Genomic DNA, 18,718 nt, shown 5'->3' on the forward strand with positions numbered 1-18,718 from the left:
TTCCAGCATGCTTAAGCTAGATTTAATATCAGGTATTAATTTAATATTGCATATTCCCTAGATCAGGAGCCTGAAATTTGTTGTCTAGCTTTTTTATACTTAGAAGCATTTCATTTGTAACTGCTTACTCTTAAGTCAACCAAATAGAGTTTTTTACACATTAATTTTTATATAAGACAGACAGAACCAGAGATCTGGTTTTTTTGCCTGAGTTAAAAAAAAATTTTTTTTTCCTTGAAAGCCCAGGTAGATCATTTATATCTCAAAGACACAGGAAGAGAAATAAAAATTCTTCCTCTAACAGTTTATATAGGACCCAATCATCTTGGCTGTTTTCAGGGATTTTTTTTTTTTTCCAGTTCTCAACTATCCACTTCAGTTTAAAGAAATAACAGTAATAGACAATAATATATATAACGCTCACTCACATTCAGATGCCTCACTTTCAGCAGAACTAGGAAGACAGAGCAGGATTTGGACTTAGGTACCAAGACATTTATACACACATACACACTCAGGATAAAAGTCAGATTGCAAAGGCTCACTTTGATATAACGGCAGAGCCATTATGGCCATTGTTCTCCAGACCTCAGGGAGTGCTGAGGTCACACAGTGTTCCAAGGCAATATCATTTCTTCTCATTTATAGGAGCAGAGCTGACGATCTCCCAGTTTTGCAAATTACGCGCTAGGAGGACTATAGATAAGATGAAACAGAGCTCTGATCATCCACACTTAATTATTCACAGCTGATGTTATCAAATGTCAAGCAAACAACAGTTCAAAATGGTTTCTCAGGGTCACAGCTCCCCAGCTGCAAAAGGGAGACTCCTAACCAATGCCCCGTCAATCCAAAAGGGGAGAAACCCAACCAACATCCCATCAGAGATGAAGCTGAATGAAAGACCAAAGCTGGGAAGGGAAAATCCTGACCGTCACTCCGCCCCAGGTGAGGCCAGCGCAATAGGGAAGGACACCCTGGTGTCGTCACATACAAGCCCCGCTACCCAAAGACATCTCAACTGGCCCATGCAAGTTCTGACACACATGTACAAACAACAAACATGGTCCCACAGATCAGACAAGGTGTGGCCCCCAAATTCCACTTCCACTCCCAGACGGAAGCCTCCAAATAGATTGTCCCAGATCTCAAAAAAGAAAGGACCCAGAGCGGCTCGCGATGAACCCAGAGCGGCTCGCGATGAGCCCGGAGCAGCGCCCTTCCCAGTATTTTGGCAAAAACATTTATGAGCATTTAGTAGACTCACTTCACTTAAGTAGGCAGAAGCCACATACCAGGGCCTGGAAATTGAGAAACTTTGAATGAAAACAGATCAAGTCACTGACTATGTGTTCAAGGACAAAGCATTTGGCCTGCTGGCCTTCTTGACCCAGCTGTCAAATAGGGGATCATGGTGCTTTCTTTAGCCACATGTTTATCTCATACATCAGTGTTCCATCCAAAGATGAACATTCATTCTCACACAAAGGGGATATTGACCAAGACAGCCTGGGGGCAATGGCTACTTTCTGAAAATAAAATGATAGGAAGCAAAATAAGGCATCAGGCACATAATAAGAGGTCACACAGGTCTGCAAAACAATAGCTATAGTTTGTTCATTTGCTTTAAGGGTCAGAGTCCCTCATTTATTATGTTTTCCTCCTTTCCAGGGCAAATGAATGTAGGGCATACTATAGTATGGAATCTCCCTCCACCAGCTCACGGGCTTATTCCATTAGCTCATCTGTGTCCATAGTCATCAGTCACTTCTTCCCTCTTCTGATTTCAGCCTGTAATACCCTTTGGCAGGTCCCTCAAGACTTGGTATATTTCCATATTAAGCCTTTCATTGTAAGTAATAAAAACTAACTATGATCAATTTAAAGACAAAAGAGAATGCATTAAGCTCATTTATGGAAGGAAGAGTTGAACATTCACAAGAATTTGGGAAGGAAGAACCAGGTCCCCTATGGAGATCTCACAGAGGACGTTCCTAGACCTCCTCCAAAAAGGGTTTTCCAAATCAACCTGATGATAGAAATCACCTAAGAGTGCTTATTAAAACTCTGATTCCTGGCTCCAGTCTGGATCTACTAAATCAGAATTTTTCAGGAAGTAGCTTGGAATCTGCATACTTAACAGAAAAGACTAAGACACACTGAGAAGTGGTAACATTAATTCCTCTCCACTGGCCCTCGGTTTCTGTTCCAATTGGCAAATTCCAGGAAAGGATAATCTGATTGGCTCATCCGGGGACGGGTGCCTCAGCTATGGCCAGAGGGGCTCCGTCAGAGGACCCTGTCCAATATATCAGGAGGCATTTCCAAAGAAGAAGAAAATTACAAACAGCAGAGAAACCACCACTCAATCACTCTATCATCAGTAAAATAAGCCAAAGCTGTGTAGAATTCATTAGCAGGTCTTTACAATTCATTTAGAGTTCTGAAATATTGTATCAACAATTTTTTTTTAAATATGAAACATAGCTGTGCTGGAAAATTGGAGGAAATGGCCCATTTGCAAATCCAGTCTGGATTAGAAACAAGTGGACAGAAGTCAAAACCCAGAACTTTACAGTGACAAATGCAACATCTGGGACATCATTTATGTTATGGAGGGCCAACACCCAGCCCCACACCCTGAAATATTCCCAAATAGAAATCCATCCATCATGTAAGCAATATGGAAAGCATCAAGTCAGTAGGCAAGCTCGGGACAGCCCCAGCACCCACTCTTAGCTGGGTATCACCCTCCACATCTTCTGCTCTTCCCCCAGGAGGCCTCACAGTGACTGATTTTGCCAATAATGGCAGCTTTACAGTCTTCTTTGTCCACAGGGTCTTAGTCACAGTGAACATTCAATAGATGGCTTTGCTTGCAGGCACACTGTCAAATGCCAGAAAAGCATCTGACAGTGTTGGATGTTTAGAGAGCTATTGTTAGGAAGATTAAGTGCTGTCCCATGTTCAATCATTTATTCAACAGCCACACAGGAAACCTAACAGGAGGAAACAAGTGAGGTCTGGGTGTTTGGGTGGATGTTGCAGGCAAGAATGTCTCTCATTTTATATGTAAAACTAAGGACAGGAAATCTGAACACTAGGCAGGTCTTATGACCCCACTTTGAGGGACAGACTACTGGGGTTGACTCTAGGCAATGTCCTCACTTAAAAGGTGGGCTGAGAACAAGAGCGAGCACGTTCCCAAAGCCACAAAACTAATTTTGGCTCACACCAAAAGCAAGCGTACCCTTGTCCTAGACTCCTACTAGCTGCTTGTATCAGCCAACTCTCTGAGAAGAATTTCCTTTGCAGGAAGTATTTTACGTGCACTATTCATGCCACCCAGCACGCACTCTCTCCTCCTGGCAACAGTGCTCTGGTTTTCCATAGGAGAACCACTCCTCCCTGTTCTCAGTCCACGTTCTTCTAGGGGAACTGAATCCATCGTCTCCAGGGATAAGCAGATGACTTAACCAATGGTTAGGCTCTGACTGGTGAGCCTAACCAATCAGAGCAGGGCATTACGGTAGTCCACAGTGACTGGTTTATGCTTGGGCCCAAGACCCAATAAGAACCAACTTAACACAATGAGCTCTTTCCTGGGATGGTGAGAGAGTACATTCTCTTTTCTGTTGACAGTGCCAGCCGTAAGGATATTATGAGTTGGTACTTCCAAGAGTCAGTGAGTGGAACCTGACAATGCAGATCACACAGTGGACGGCTGAGCAAAACGACACAGAGAAAATGAGCCCTGATGACTTGTTTTTGCTCTTGGCACCAGCCATGCCTGAAACCAGTCGTGTCCCTGGACTTTTCAGTTACAAAAACAAATAAATTCCCTTATTTTCCCTTAGCCAATTTGATTTGGGTTTTTACCTTCTCCAATTGAGAATCCTAATTAAAACAGGAATGAACAGAATAACGCATTTTGTTAATTCTATTTCTTTAAAAACTATCTGTTGAGCACCTGCTGTGGGCTTCTGTGGAAGTAGGAGGCATTGTTCTACCACCCAAAGTTGCTTCATCACTAAAGGAAAAGACACTTTTCATACATGCACAAGTGCACAAGGTACAGAATCACTTCCACTTAGAACAATCAAAAAGATTGGGTTTCGTTTATCAAACGATATACAAAAGGGTTGAGGTGTTGATACAAAGAGAATGATCAACATGGAAGGCAAAGGTAGATTTTCTTGGAGGTGAGGGAATCTGGGTTTCTTCCCCCTCACCCCGGCCCTGGCGGGGAGGGCTTAAGTTTGAGACTGCACTAAAGATCAACTCTGCAATCCTCTTTGGTGCCACTGGGAAATCTAGGGAATTCAGCTTCCCCTTCTCATGTGCTCTTTGATAAGTTGGTTTTGAGGGACTATGCTGATGCTCCAGAGGCTAATTCAGATCAGCTGAAGTCATCTTGTCATCCCTCTGTTAGGAAAGGCATTATTCCTAAATGTCTTATTATTGATTTCATGTGAAAATTATCTAGGAATCAGTCTACCAACATCTTTGAGCATCTTTTGTGGACCCAGCACTTTCCTTGGTGGTGAGGGAATACGAATGTTCACGTGTAAGACATGGTCCCTGTACTCCATGTGATTTCAAATCAGTGGTGACCTACACCACAAATTAAATAATCTTTAGGTGCTTAGTTGGTATTAACTAAAGTGCAATGGTTGGGTCAAGAAGAGGGAGGTCAAAATGTAAGATCCCTAAAGGCAGAGTTTGCATCTTAGGCAATTTGTTCCCACTAAGTATAGTACATGGTCTTACAGAAGGCACACTTGGTAGATAATTGTGGATTAAACAAGGTTTCCTGGAGGTTTGCTGAAAGTAGTATTTGGAAGATACAGGCCAGGATGATGGGGAATGCTCTGCTTCTGCTTAGAAGATTCCATCACATGGGGATATATGCTGGAGTGTCATTGAAAGGCTGGTTGATTGGCTTGGCTGGATTTTCAAAGCCTGCTGTACATTCTCAAGTGAGTGAGAGATAGTTTAAGAGATGCTATATTCCTGCATGTTGGACTCCAGGGATATTTCTTTTTTCTAATCTTTAGCCTTGCCATCCTCATTAAAAATCAGAAGTTAGGGCCAATATTGGACATAATTGCTTCAAGTAAAGGAAGTCAGAAGTCTTAAAGGGCAAGTGACTTTATCCCACTGTGGGCATTTCCCTGGCTCTTCCTACTCTCTTTGACAGTAAATCATCCTAGCATATTTTGAAATGCCCCTCATTGCCCAGGAATGGTTGGATGAAGTGAGAATACGTGTGTTCAGCCTACCTTTCTATGTGTTCAACATTCTATCCCAGCCCTCACCAAACTGTTTGGTAATTACTTTTGTCTAAAATTGCTTGGATCTCCTTGCTTCTGCCCTTGCTGCCCTGTCGTTTATTCTCAACCCAGCATCCAGAATGATCTGTTGCAAACGTAAATCAGATTGTGTCATTCTACTGCTCAAAATTCTCACTCAGAGTAAAAGTCCGAGTCCTAATAACGGCCCAGAAGATCCTCAGGTGCATAGTCAATTAACAAAGCCTGGGGAGGCTTAAAACAAATAAAACAATGTATCTGCTGCACCCCAAAACAATCACCCCAATTGCTGGAGCCATTACTTATTTGTGTATGTTCCCCAGGTGGTTTCTTTTTTATGTTATTATTATGGTGAATTGTGAACATACACAAAATTAGACAAAATAATACACTGATATGCTGACATCCATGTACCCATAACCCAGCCCGCACATCTTGCAACTCATGGCCAGTGCTGCTTCTTCCACATCCCCATCCATCTCCCCCAATCTTGCATTATTATGGAGCAAATCCCAGACATCACCTCATTCTATCCATAACTATTTCAGTATGTAGCTTGGAAAGTTAACCTTATTCCAACATAACCACAGTATCATAATCCCATTTAAGGAAAGAAGTTCACCGCTATTGTGATCCACTGTGAGGGCTGAGAGCCATCGCCCTACACAGCCTGATTCCCTGCTTCCCCCTGGACCGCCTCTGCTTTCTCCCACGCTCACTCCCCTCCACCCGCACCGGCTGCCTTGCAGCATCTCAGACACACCAACCGTCTTGAGCCTTTGCACTCGCCGTCATTAAAGTGCAAGGATGCTCTTCCCCTAGATGGTCACACAGCTCCTTCCCTTGCCATCACCACTTTCTCCGCGAGGCTTTCCTTGATGATTCTGTTCACACCTGCAGTCCGTCCTCTACCCACTCCTCCATCCCCTCCCCACCCCCGTTTCCTGCTTCTTTTTTATCCACTGCACTTTAGTAGGTATCCAAATACTTAAAGAATGAAGAAAACCCTCTCCCCCATCACAATATAACTCCATGAGATAAGGCACCATGTAAATATTTGCTGAACAAATGCAAGAGTGAATGACTCAATTGGGTAATATTATGCCTGCATGGGAACCAATGAGATGGTGGGATAAAGGGTTAGGAGTGAAATAAATAGATGCTCCATTTCCTAAAGCTTAGAGAAAACCCATAAAATCTGTAAACATGAAAAGGTAAGAATGATTAATAGGTAATGCATTCACAGGGAGCTATTAATGGAAACTAGGGTGCTGGAAATAAAATCCAAAGCTCTGAGGTTAACGTCAGAAAGGACAATTGTTCTCTTTTATTAACAGTCCCTTGGGCTGCTTGTACCATAGAATTAAGCCAAGTTGGTTAAAAGAGGTACTGTACAGCATAGTTTTAAAGGAACAGTCAAGCTTAGCAGTACATAAATACACATGCATGCGTTGCTGTGTTATACATAGGAAAGAAAAAGCGAGTGTGCGAGTTCAAGTTCAAATAGGCAAAACCCCAGCATCCTTGCTCACTAAGCATTCATATTCTCTTTTGCAGGAGAACCTTGATCTCAGAGTTCATGGCACATGTTGCTGCTCTCATGGAGTCAGGAACATTCCTGGCCACCTGCCAGGTGTAGGAAACAGCAAAACGGTTGAGGATCTCTGAAAGGCTGGAGCTGCACACTCGGGCATAATGCAGCAGGGTACGAACCCCATACTTCCCTCCCTTCCTCTTCTAGGGCCAAGGAGGACAACTGGAAGTAGTCCCTTTGGAAACCATACCTAGAACAGGTTGTTTCGATCCAGGCTTGGAACATTAAGTATTGGCCGCCGATATGACGAGGGAGGTAACCCTCGCTCTTCCCGGCTGCTGAGTCGCAGACGTTGTGCTTGGTGTTACCTGGCAGATAAATATTCGAAGGCCCCATCATTAGGGCAACAGGTGGTGGACTTGCATGAATAGTCTCCTGCCTGGCATCCACTCCTCTGCCTTAGGAATCCTGGAAACTAGAGCGGTGTCCAGGCAGGAAAGATGCTTCTCACTTCTCGATGATAACACAGTGCCCGTTGGAATCCCCTGATCAGCTATAATAAAGACTCCAGTCATCAAAGCATAGCAATTACCTTCGAGAGCCATAGACAGAAATTCAGCAGTGGATGCCCACCCGTGAGTCGTAGCAAAGGGCGACAGGAGAGCTGCACTGATTTCCATGCCCATTACACGTGTGTTTGAAAACAGGTCCCTCCCCAGAGTCATTTGTTCTGAAATTTACTTCCCATGCTCTTCTGTTCCCTGAGAGAAGGGCCGCCGAGCTCCTGAGCACAGACCGGCTTTGTAAATGCGATTAAGAGGAAATGTATTTTCACTTAAAATTCTAATGAATTTTCTTTTTGGCTGCTTTGCTTAGGGATGATAGGAACTTAGGCTCATCGTTTTTTGTCCTTTTAGAAGACACGAGTGTTTTTGTATATAATGATCAGATGTCTGTCGATTCACTAATTCCATCTAGAAACATTAAATATAAGCATTGTGCTGTTGTGCAGCGGCCACAGTTTGGCCCAAAAGAAGTTTCTTTTTCTGGCTTGGAGAAAGCTGAAGAAGTGAGTACTCTCTGCAGAATGGGCCCATTTTTTTTGTCTCTCTCTCTCTCTCTTTTTTTTTTTGTCTGGACTAACGCAGTTAAGCTCCTGGAGCCCCGTGGGTGACTAGAAAGTAAGCTTGCTGCTGGAGGTGAGTCAGGGCAAGTGCCTCTCCCAAGGATGCAAGTAAGAGAACCTGGCCTTTTATATTTGCAGTTTTGCCAAACCCAATACAAGTTTGTAAACACCATAGAACATGTTACGATGTTTACAGCATATGTCTCTTATTGTTAAGAACTATTGTGAAAGTGGGAGCAGAGACTACTTCTTAAAATATTTTTTATATAATCGTCATGGCATCCAATTATACAATAGTAATTGTGAATAATTATTCCAGACCCCAGTCTGTTTTATGACTACTTCTCACGCTGAGCTCGTGTACTCTGTATAAACACCATCTGTATCAAACATAAAACTCTTAGTTGTTCTAAGAACACAGGCTTACGAAATGTAGCTCAGTTCTGGAGCCAAGTAGTTTCATGGCTATCGCCCGGGCACCTGAAAACCACATGTATCCAGTGATCTCCTTCTTCTCGGGCTGTGTTCTGTTTCTTTGACTCAGAGCCTAGTTACCTGTGTGCTCAGGCTCCTGCGGGAATCACAGCTCACATGCCCAGACCACTGACTCGCTTCTGCAGTGGTTTTGTTTAGTGCTGAGTATGCTTAATTCGCACTGCAGAGTTCTGTTCATTTCCCTTATGTGCGGTGGTGACGTAAGGACTTGAAGCTGGCCGAGAGTGGTGCTTCCTGCATTTCCCTCAGTCAAGTGCTGTCGAGGTCTTTGGGTGCCAGACTGCTCCTCCAGAAATCCCCCAATGAAGCTTTCTCCCCCGAAGATGCTCCTCACTATGTAAAAGGTTTTAACAATTAAAGGAAAGAGCAACTTGAAGAAATATGACTCTGGTCTCTGAATAGTTTTTAGTTCGGGAATTTAAACCTCTTATAAATCAACTATACTTCAATAAAAAAAAAATCAAGGACAAAAAAAGAATTTAAACCTCTGTAGATAATTACCTAACCTTCCTAAGAATCTGACCTTCACATTTTGTCCAAAATATAAGCCACATACACATTTTTGTCCCCAACAGACAGGTTAAGTTATTCTTCGGCAATAAACAAACTTCCGACACAGCCTACAAATAAACGAAAGTTCTTCACAGGAATTGAGCCCAATCCAAAAAATGATCGTTTGTTCCCACTGTACAAAGTCATTCTGCTTTGGCTGGTTATTTGTGTCTAGCAGTTGAGGGAACCCAAGTAGCACATTTCTGGGCTCTCGAGGATCTAGAAGCAAGTATCATTGTCACTTTTTTAACATATTTATTTATTTATTTACAATTTTGAAATCCCAGTCTATCCCTTCCCACCCTCTACCCGCCTGGTAACCACAAGTCTGTATTCTCTGTCCATGAGTCTATTTCTGTCCTGTATTTATGCTTTGTTTTTGTTTGTTTGTTTGTTTTTTAGATTCCACATATGAGCGATCTCATATGGTATTTTTCTTTCTCTTTCTGGCTTACTTCACTTAGAATGACATTCTCTAGGAGCATCCATGTTGCTGCAAATGGCATTATGTTGTCAGTTTTTATGGCTGAGTAGTATTCCATTGTATAAATATACCACATCTTCTTTATCCAGTCACCTGGTGATGGACATTTAGGCTGTTTCCATGTTTTGGCTATTGTAAATAGTGCTGCTATGAACATTGGGTGTAACATATTTAAATCTTGAAAATGTTCCCTGATTATAGCCTTGATCTTCTTGCTAACCAAGATTTTAGACTTTACACTGTGAGAAAACGTCATGTTTCTTTTGATAAGAAATTTTGCCCGAATAGCATAAACAACGATTTTTTTTTTAAATTTTCTACGTGCAAAAGGATGGTGCATTTCCCCTATGGAATTTGGTTCTGCTTTGGAAAGAACAATAGTTGTACTCACATTCATTGGCCAAAATAGTCCAAGCATCATTAAAAAGTTCCGTGCTAGGTGTGCCAGCCTTTGGACACAATTTATAAAAATGTTATTATGGAGAAAATGATGCTAACCCTTCCAGGTAACTGTCCAAACAGCCAAAGATGGATATCTTAATTTGGCATCCAGAAAAAGCACACAAGTGGTAGGAGGGTATGTAGGTAATTTCCTCAGATGCTATTATTTGTCCCTGGGGAGCCCACGTACTCAATACCAATTACAGAGGAGAGGATTAAGAATGTGCAGAAAGGGTGAGGGTGGAACAGCAGGCCTGAAGGATTTGGGCTAAAATCTTGTATCAAATCTGCAAATTACCATTTAAGGCAGGTTTAGAACATGACATCATTTCTGCTCATTGTGACGCATTGAACACTAAGGCTCCCTCTGCACGTCAGAAGGGGTGACACAACAAGGAGTGTTATCAAAAGAATCTTACTTGGTAACAAAATACCCTTGGAGTCAAAGCACACTGACCAGAAAGAAAGTCAGCCAAAAATCTGAAAAGAAACATAAGACCTGGATCTCAAAATAACCACGATTCTGTTCAAAGTCCCCAAATATTCCGTTCTCCAGAAAGCTGGGGCTTGGTGTTCTGGATGAATATGTTAGAATGTCACTCAGTTTTGTTCAACCTTAGCAAGTGACTATTTGCAAGGTATCTTTGGAGCTCTTTATAGTTAAGACAGTAATAAAATCTTGTGGAAGGGGGACTTAGGATCGGAGGTTCTCACCTCTGTATTTCCTGTAACAAGTGGTGGCCTGCGCTAGGATGCACTCCACTAGCCAGGGGGAGATGGTCTTGGAAATGGAGAGGTAACTCCTGAAGCAGTACCCGGGGTGGCTACCCCCAGTCCTTAGGGGGCCGCGTCCCCTCTCCTGCATTGAATTCCCAGGCTCAACACTGAGTCACTGGATTCCCTAAATAATGGATAACAATGCACACTTATCTGGTCTTTACCCATCTCCATCTTCCCTAAAGCCTGCTCTTCCCCCACCCCCTTTTAAACACACCTTTGTGGCACCTCCAGCCCCAGCATTTGAACCCCACAAGTCAAAGCCGTTTGCCCGAATACAAAATAATTACAGAGAGATCTCGGTAGAGGAAGCAATCAGACTGGAAGGTACTCACACCGGGAAAAAGTGCCATGTGGCATTATGCCCCATTGAGAACACAGGCTAGGTGGCGTTCACTTTGGTTTACTGCCTGACTAGCCATGAGGAAAACAGGGATTAATTATTCTCTTTGGTGCTGTGATGGATTTCTGTCATCTATTATCTATCTATTTATATCTATCATCTGTCTATTCACACATATATTTACTTACACCTCCTTCCATACAATATATGACAGATAAATACACGTCAAAAATACATGCGACACATATACAAATATTAGCAGGTAAATGAAATAACAGGTCTAGAAGGAGACAATGTCCATGCCAGTTCTGACGGTGCCTCTTATAAGCAAAACAGATAGTGGAACAAGCCATAACCCTCTCTGTGCCTCGGTTTCCTAATTTGTTCCATGAGGCTCACTCCCGTCCTATCGAGAGAGGGAACTGAATGAGCTAATCCACAGAAAACTGCTTTGAAAAGTACAGACCACTATACAAATGCTAGTGATAATGAGAAGTTTTACAAAAGAGCATTATTCCTCTGCTAAGAAGTGTGCATCCACATTCGCGTTTTCTGTCTGTGAAGGGTCTTCTTTGAAATTAAATTGAGACCATAACCAACATCCCTCCCAGGGCTGCCTGAGGTTTTACTCAGCAACAAAGCAAGGCCTTCTTTTTTATCATTCATCACGTTTGAGTTCAAGCACCGAGAGGTACTTTTTACCAGTGGTGAAAATAGCTTTCTTTCTCACAGCAGAAACACAGAAAATGATCTCCCCCTGGATGCTAATGTAAAGATAAGGCTTATTCTGCAGATGGCACCGAAAATGCCTTGGTTCGGCTCTGCCGAGGGTGTGTTCTTGTACCGGGAAGACGGGAGTGGTCTGGGAGCGAGCGCGGAGCGATCGCCTTATTTATTTACGTAAATAATTAAAACACTGAGATACATTTTCAAGTGGGAAGCTTGTTCCATTTTTCTTTCAGCTTTTAGTGGCGACTGGATACTCCCTTCTCAAAAGTAAGCTCACATAAAACCCTTCATGCGTTCAATCCACCCTGATCAGACCTTCCTTAGTGCTTTTTGAATTAAGCACAAGTTCCCAGCTGGGCATACAAGGACTTCGACAAACCTAACCCCAAACTTCCCTTCTAGCACTTTCTCCCGCTCACCTCCCCCAGAGCACTATGGGTCCAATTTGCTTTGTTCTCTACTGCTATTTTGCTGGTGCCTGTGCTTTCAACCCTTGCCCGGAGAAGCCACCTCCTTCTTCTGCTGGGCGAGGACGGCCACCTCAGCCTAGTGAAGTCCCACAGGGCACGTCTTAGATGCCAGTAATCCCATGCAGCTTTCCCAAATACCCTAACCAGTTGCAATCTCTTCCCTTTCTAAATAAATTGCAGTTTTCTCAGATTATCAAGCACACACACACACACACACACACACAAAACCCACATGTGTTCCAGGTTTCTTGGTGCTCTCCCTCACCACAAGAGAAAAATAAAAGCTCCTGAAGTGAAGAATGGCTTCTATTTTATTTTTTTTAAACTTTTATTATGGAAAATTTCAAACGTATACAAACAGAAGGCCCTGTTTATTTTTGCATCTCCTTTGGGACCTATCATCGTGTTTTGCATGTAGCAGAAGTAAATTTAAGTAATTAGGGCCTCAGGCAAATGGAGCTGTCTGTCTGCATATCTCACTCCATGTTTCCTGGGTGGTTAAGCTTTCCTCGGTGACACCCCGGCACACGCGACCCACACACCTGTAGGATCACAATCGACATGGGTTAAACTCATTCACCAGCTTTCAGATTCAGAAAAAGCACATCTCAGGGTTACTTCAGACAGTCAGCAAAGCTGTCTTTGAGAGGATGAGGAGAAAGACTTCTACAGTTCATATTTTCTAAGAGAATTCTAATCTGGTCGTGTATCTGTGTGAGTTTCCTAGCAAAGCACATTTCTTCTACGTGTGAAATATTTGATGGGTAACCTACAGGTATAAAGTCTCTCCACGAGTATCAGAAACATAGCTTTTCTTTGCCTTGTATTATTGACAGACACAAATATCATTTTGAAGAATCTTCCCCTTTCCAAATCCTTACTTTAGACTCTTAATTCTGCTATTTTAGAGACATTTTAAACAATTTTGTGCCTACTTAGCCCACTAATTTTTGCTATTATTCTGTGTGTGTGTGTGTGTGTATCTGAGGGAGCAATGAAATCTAAAGCAAACCAGAATTCTAGAGTGATAGATTGCACGCCCATGCTCTGTCATATCCAATTAACTCAAATTGACTGTACACTGCATTATTCCGTTAGTGCATGGAAGATCAATAAACATGGGGAAAATCCACCCCAGCTCCCCACTTTCCCATCCGATTCTAGTAGGTCTGAGGCGGATCATGCTCCTGTGATGTGTGTGCCACAGCTCAGGCAGGCAGGTGGTGCGTAGACACCATTCAAACTTGGCCTATTCAATCCCAACTCCTCTAACTCGCCATTCATGCATAGCAAAACACCATCTGGTCCTATTTTGCCTCCAGCAATCACAGCTGACCAAAAACGATAATAACAGCTGTTGCAAAACAAAAGCCAAACAAAAGGGGTGGGGAGAAGGGGGGGAAAGGAAAGGTTAGATTGAAGTCCAGTGCTGAAAAATGCTCCACGGGGTGAGAAATGGGAACGAAACCATTCAGATGTCTGCAGCCCGCTGAATGGACACAGCGGAGGACTTCTACTTAAACTTGAGATATTAATCCATCTGTCTCGAAAGCCTTCAAACCTCCATCAGGTGGGAATAGATTGCAGAAATTATGCTGCACGAAGGCATTTAAGCTTTTGTTCTTTGAGTCGGGAACTAATGACCCCGTGTCAGCTAAAAATGAAAACTCCTTATGTTCTTTCATCGCAAGGCAGTACTGGTTAATGCAAAAACGAGAGTCTGTTTAGCCAGAGTAATAAAATACTGTGCCCACGGCAGGGGGAGAGAGAAGGTGTGCGAGATGGGGGAGGGGGCGTGGGGGAGCCTCGTTAATGTCTGTGGACCATTTAGCAGGAAAAGCATTTAGGCTGTTTAGGTGTCCCGCTAATCAGATACCACATTTCTCACGTCTATTTTTCACCACCCTGCTTTATTTCTGACCTATAACCAAAAAAGTACACCAAGTACTTAACGTACGTCTCAGAACTAGGAACCAGTCCCACGGATAAAGGGAAATACAAGTTGATGCATCATATGCTTTAGCAGATCCTGAGAAAAATGATTTGGTAACAAGGCTGGGGAATTCTTTTCACGATTCAAGCCTTTTCGACATTTTAAAGATATAGTTCTGCCTGGTGATTAATTTTTTTAAACCATTAGTCATCAAGCAATTCTTTTCCTTGAAATTGACCGTCAGTGTGCTTAGCAGCATTTAATCAAATGTGATAAAACTCAAGATTTATAAAATCATTTAATAGATGATACAACACCTGCTTCTAACTGCAAACCAGTTGAAAACAGACTTCATTTGCAATTAAGTCTTATCACTAGTGACATTTTTTTTCCAAGCAATACTTCATGGGTTTTCAAAATGACAATTACAGAACTAATACACAATTACTGTCACATGTAGTTTAGCAATTAATTTTGAAGACATTTGTCTAAAGGTTTCACAACAGAGTATAAAATGGTTCTTATTGTTATGTAATGTTAGTTTCAATTCACAGAAAAATCTTTCGCCATCAGCTCTGCTTCTGATGGGTCTGACGTGGAATCAGTTCTTTGTGGAATATAGTTGCCCCCTTGTAGACATGATTAGGCACCATCCTTGGACTGTTTGAACACTGATACCTGTCAACTAATACATCTTATGAAAAGCTTCAATTTAGACACAAATTTTTCTACAGCAAGAAATCTATAAATTTATAATTAGAAGCTCTTGCTGTTCAATATTTGTACATAACACAGAGTACGAGAGGATTATGAAATATTGAAAGCTGAATTCATTATTCATAGCCCACTACGTACAGTAAATATTCTTTGAAATACAACAACAACTTTGAGGAATCCATATTCCATTATTTTTTTTTTGAATGTCTTGCACACAGTACTATGGCTGCCCCTACTCACACTCTCATTTTTTTCCAGATTAGGATTCTGGTCAGGGTTGACACTTGCTGTTTTTAATTTTCATTTTATCATAAGCAGTTTAAGACTGTTGCCAGTGGTAATTTGCAATTTTTATCAAGACCTCTTCATTATAGCTTCTGACAGGACAGATGCTGTAATTAATCATGCAAGACAACTGGGGATAGTGGTCACACTGTTCTCAAAGAGGAGCCACTACAGAGCAAGAAAAGGGGGGAAGAAATGGGCACTGAAATAATTATTTTGGCTTAAGAATTAGCATTCGCCATCCGTTTTAATAGCAGTAACAACACAATGCCAGTTGGTTCTAGCCCCAAAGAGATGATTGCTTTCTCCTCTACACTTACCTTTCCCTTGCATCTTAACAAAATTATAATTATAAAAGTATTTCTGATGGCTTCTTTTCTTTTTTACAGGCCCTGATTTGGGACCATGCAATCCAAATGCTTAGCTCTGAATCTCTTATTTCCAACTAAAAATGGAAACTGATGCTGGGGTTCCAACACAAGTTGGTATGTGGACATATTTCCTCACCTTCTACATACTCAAAGAACCGAAAGTGAAATTTAACATATCATTTTATTTGAAAAGTGAACAGTTTCCTGGTTGTTGCATCAAAATACAGTCCACGGTTTTTACTGAAATGTGTTTATTCTATAGCAAGATAAAAGCATTTTTGTTTTAGTTAAGCAAAATACAAACAACTTAATTGCTGCTATCATAACTCATAAAAAAGTATAAAACAGCATAAAAACACAAGAAGCAACGTAGCAATGAATGGTTCGTGTCACCAGTGTTTACGTTAAAGCCTCGTTTATGAAAACTTTACAACACATGATATGAAAACTTACAACTTTGAAAGAAAATATTTACATTGATTATTCCGATGTGGTGTGCCTTTTAAATATTCTACCGGTATTACATCATAATAAAAACTCTTGCTTTTTTTTTAAATCTTAACTTTTGTAATAACTGTTTTCATTTAAGTGCATTTCCCTTTTAAAAATACAGTGTTTTTAATTTTCGAAACTTGTCACTCAAAACACAGAATATAATATTCACATTCTTGTCTTCTAATTGGCATGAGTATAATGGGCTAACAGTGGTCATAGATACTGTTCCAACATATACTGTGGTTTGATTTGGAGAAGTCATGGGTAAAAAGTGAAAAATGAGTCAATAATTGAATCTAATCACTTGCATTTTTTTTTTTTTCTGGAGAGATTTAAGGAAAAAAAATAAGAGCTTTGGCAAAAGTCTGTGATTTACATTTTTTTTCATGACAAAAAAATGCCATCAACGATTGACGTCATACAAATGTTTGTATGAAACTGGTTCTTCATATTTCAGGTAGTTACGACTGTGCTTTTTATTTTTAGGGCTTCGGACGTTCCAGTCACCTGGAAGTGTGGTTTATTCACTTCTGGAGAAATAAGGCCATTTGCTATGACTCAAAGAGGCCAGTTTATTACAGTCATCAGTATGTCCCAGGATTCATTAAACGGTTTGATTCACATATTGTAGGTACAGCCTGAATAAATAAAAAAGGCATCACATAAAAGAGCACAGCTTTTCTTGTTTAAAAACAAAGTGATTTAGAGTCCGCTAGAAGATGATTTTCAGCTACACTGTAGTTCTTATTGCCTATCTAATAGACACTTGAGAGGACCGCGTGGTCTGTTACACATTTCTGCATAACCAACACCGACTTCCGAGTTTCAGCCACATGTGGTTTACCCTCCGATGACGCCACTCTCCCCCAAGATGCGCAAACCCGCCTGCCGCGTGCATCTTCAGAAAATACTGACCTGCGATAATACTTGAGTCTGCGTCTGAGACTGTATCTGCGACTGGTGCTGCTGAGAGGCTGGCTGGGGGCTCCCAATGGCGGGGCCGGGGGACGTCATCTGGGAGGTGACGGGGGAAGGCTGCCGCGGAGAAGGCTGGGACTGATGCTGCATGTGCTGCAGCTGCTGCAGCTGGAGGTGCTGCTGCAGCTGCTGCTGCAGCTGCTGTTGGCTGAGCTGCTGCTGCAGGTGCTGCTGCTGCTGCTGCAGGTGCTGCTGCATGTGGTGCTGAAAATGCTGCTGCTGCATCTGCTGCTGGAGCTGCTGATGCATCTGGTGCTGCTGGAGCTGCTGCTGCTGCATCTGTTGCATCTGGTGCTGCTGCTGCTGCTGCTGCTGCATCTGATGCTGCTGGGTCTGGACCGAAGAGCTCACTTGGGTGGAGGATGCTGAGCCAACCATGGAGCTGATCAGCGGAGCCCCAATGTTCGATGGCATGTTGGCTGCAATGGTGACCGACGTGACAATCTGGTTCATGGGGAGTCTCATGGTTAAGGGTTTGGGAGCGATTGATCTGGGGAGCGATTGCTGGAGAGTCTGAGGTGGTGCCGACACTGTTCCATGTTGAGACAGCGGGGGGCTGAGAAGGAGGGAGGGTGTCAGATTGGTGGACGCCAGGGTTTGTTGAACAGAACGAATGGTCTGGGCTTCTGCTGATTCAGCGGCAGCCTGAATTTGGGGGAGAAGATTTGAGTATTTTTAAGTCTTGTAAATTGATGACAAAAATGGCCACCATTATTCATGCTTCCCTGAACCCAAGCACTTTGTCACATGACTTTGTAGCTCCCCCCCAGAGGTGGAGGCAAACTCCCCACCCTTTGAATCTAGGCTGGCCCGATTGGTGCCTTTGCTCTGGTCAACAGAATGTGATGGAAGTGAGTTCTCAAAGTCTGTCTGTCTGTCTGTCTCCCTCAGCACCTGCCACAACCTGATGACAGACATGTGGCCCTGTTACCCCACTCAAGAGCCAGTTCACTGCCAGCCAGCCAATTGCCATTTATGTGTATGAGTCCAGTGCCAACCCCCCATGCTGACTGCATACAGGTGAGCAAGACTGGCTGATCCTGCCAACCTTGGCCTAGCTCTGAAGACCCAGCTGGTTTACTGGCACTCTCTGAGATGAACGTTATCTTTTTGAGTTATTGGGTTTTGAGGCTGGTTGTTACACAGTGCTACTGTAGCAAAAGATAACTGATACACATATTTAAGAGTAACAGTTCTTCAGCATTTAAGTCTAAACTAACCTCACCACCAAGAATCAGTTTGAAAGACAATAGGGTATAGACTGCCTGAGTTCAAGTCTAGCTCTGATACTCAACAACTTTGTGACTTTGGGCAAGTTAATTCACCCATCTGTTCCCTGCTTTCCGTATCTATAAAATGGGGTTTTATAGCTTGTGTAGAGGCTGTGAGAATTAAATTAACTCATATTTGTTAAGCATTTAGAGCAGCACCTGGCCCACAGAGAGCATTTCATAAATGTTAGCTATTTTGATTAATTAACAATTACTACTACCAGAAAATGACTCTGACTAGAAAATTTCAAAGCCTGGTATTTGCAAGATTATTTATAACAGTGCTCATTTGAATATTTAGAGACACTAAATTGAAGTACTTTACAACTTTAGAAATATTTTAGTTTACCAAAGATTTTCAGAGATTTCCAGAATGTATCAAAGGAGTCACAGGTAAGGGGAGAA

At 42.3% G+C, this 18,718-nt stretch overlaps 1 protein-coding gene and 1 pseudogene across 3 annotated transcripts in view; both read right to left on the reverse strand.

The window, feature by feature from the left end:
- The window catches only part of LOC140698316 (MFS-type transporter SLC18B1-like), a 485,714-nt pseudogene that overhangs the window by 35,634 nt on the left and 431,362 nt on the right, over positions 1 to 18,718 (reverse strand).
- The window catches only part of TOX3 (TOX high mobility group box family member 3), a 102,408-nt gene continuing 99,430 nt past the window's right edge, over positions 15,741 to 18,718 (reverse strand). For 2 of the 3 annotated variants that reach the window (XM_031680585.2, XM_031680584.2), the window contains exons 7-8: positions 16,980 to 17,687; positions 15,741 to 16,702 (exon numbers count right to left, since the gene is read on the reverse strand). In XM_031680585.2, the coding sequence (XP_031536445.2) occupies positions 16,649 to 16,702; positions 16,980 to 17,687 (762 nt within the window). In that variant the 3' untranslated portion in view covers positions 15,741 to 16,648. Of the gene's footprint in view, positions 17,688 to 18,718 lie in introns of all 3 variants that reach the window. The other variant, XM_072967357.1, reaches the window with a different exon arrangement.

Source organism: Vicugna pacos, chromosome 9 (assembly GCF_048564905.1).
Source record: "Vicugna pacos chromosome 9, VicPac4, whole genome shotgun sequence".
Classification (NCBI taxonomy): domain Eukaryota; kingdom Metazoa; phylum Chordata; class Mammalia; order Artiodactyla; family Camelidae; genus Vicugna; species Vicugna pacos.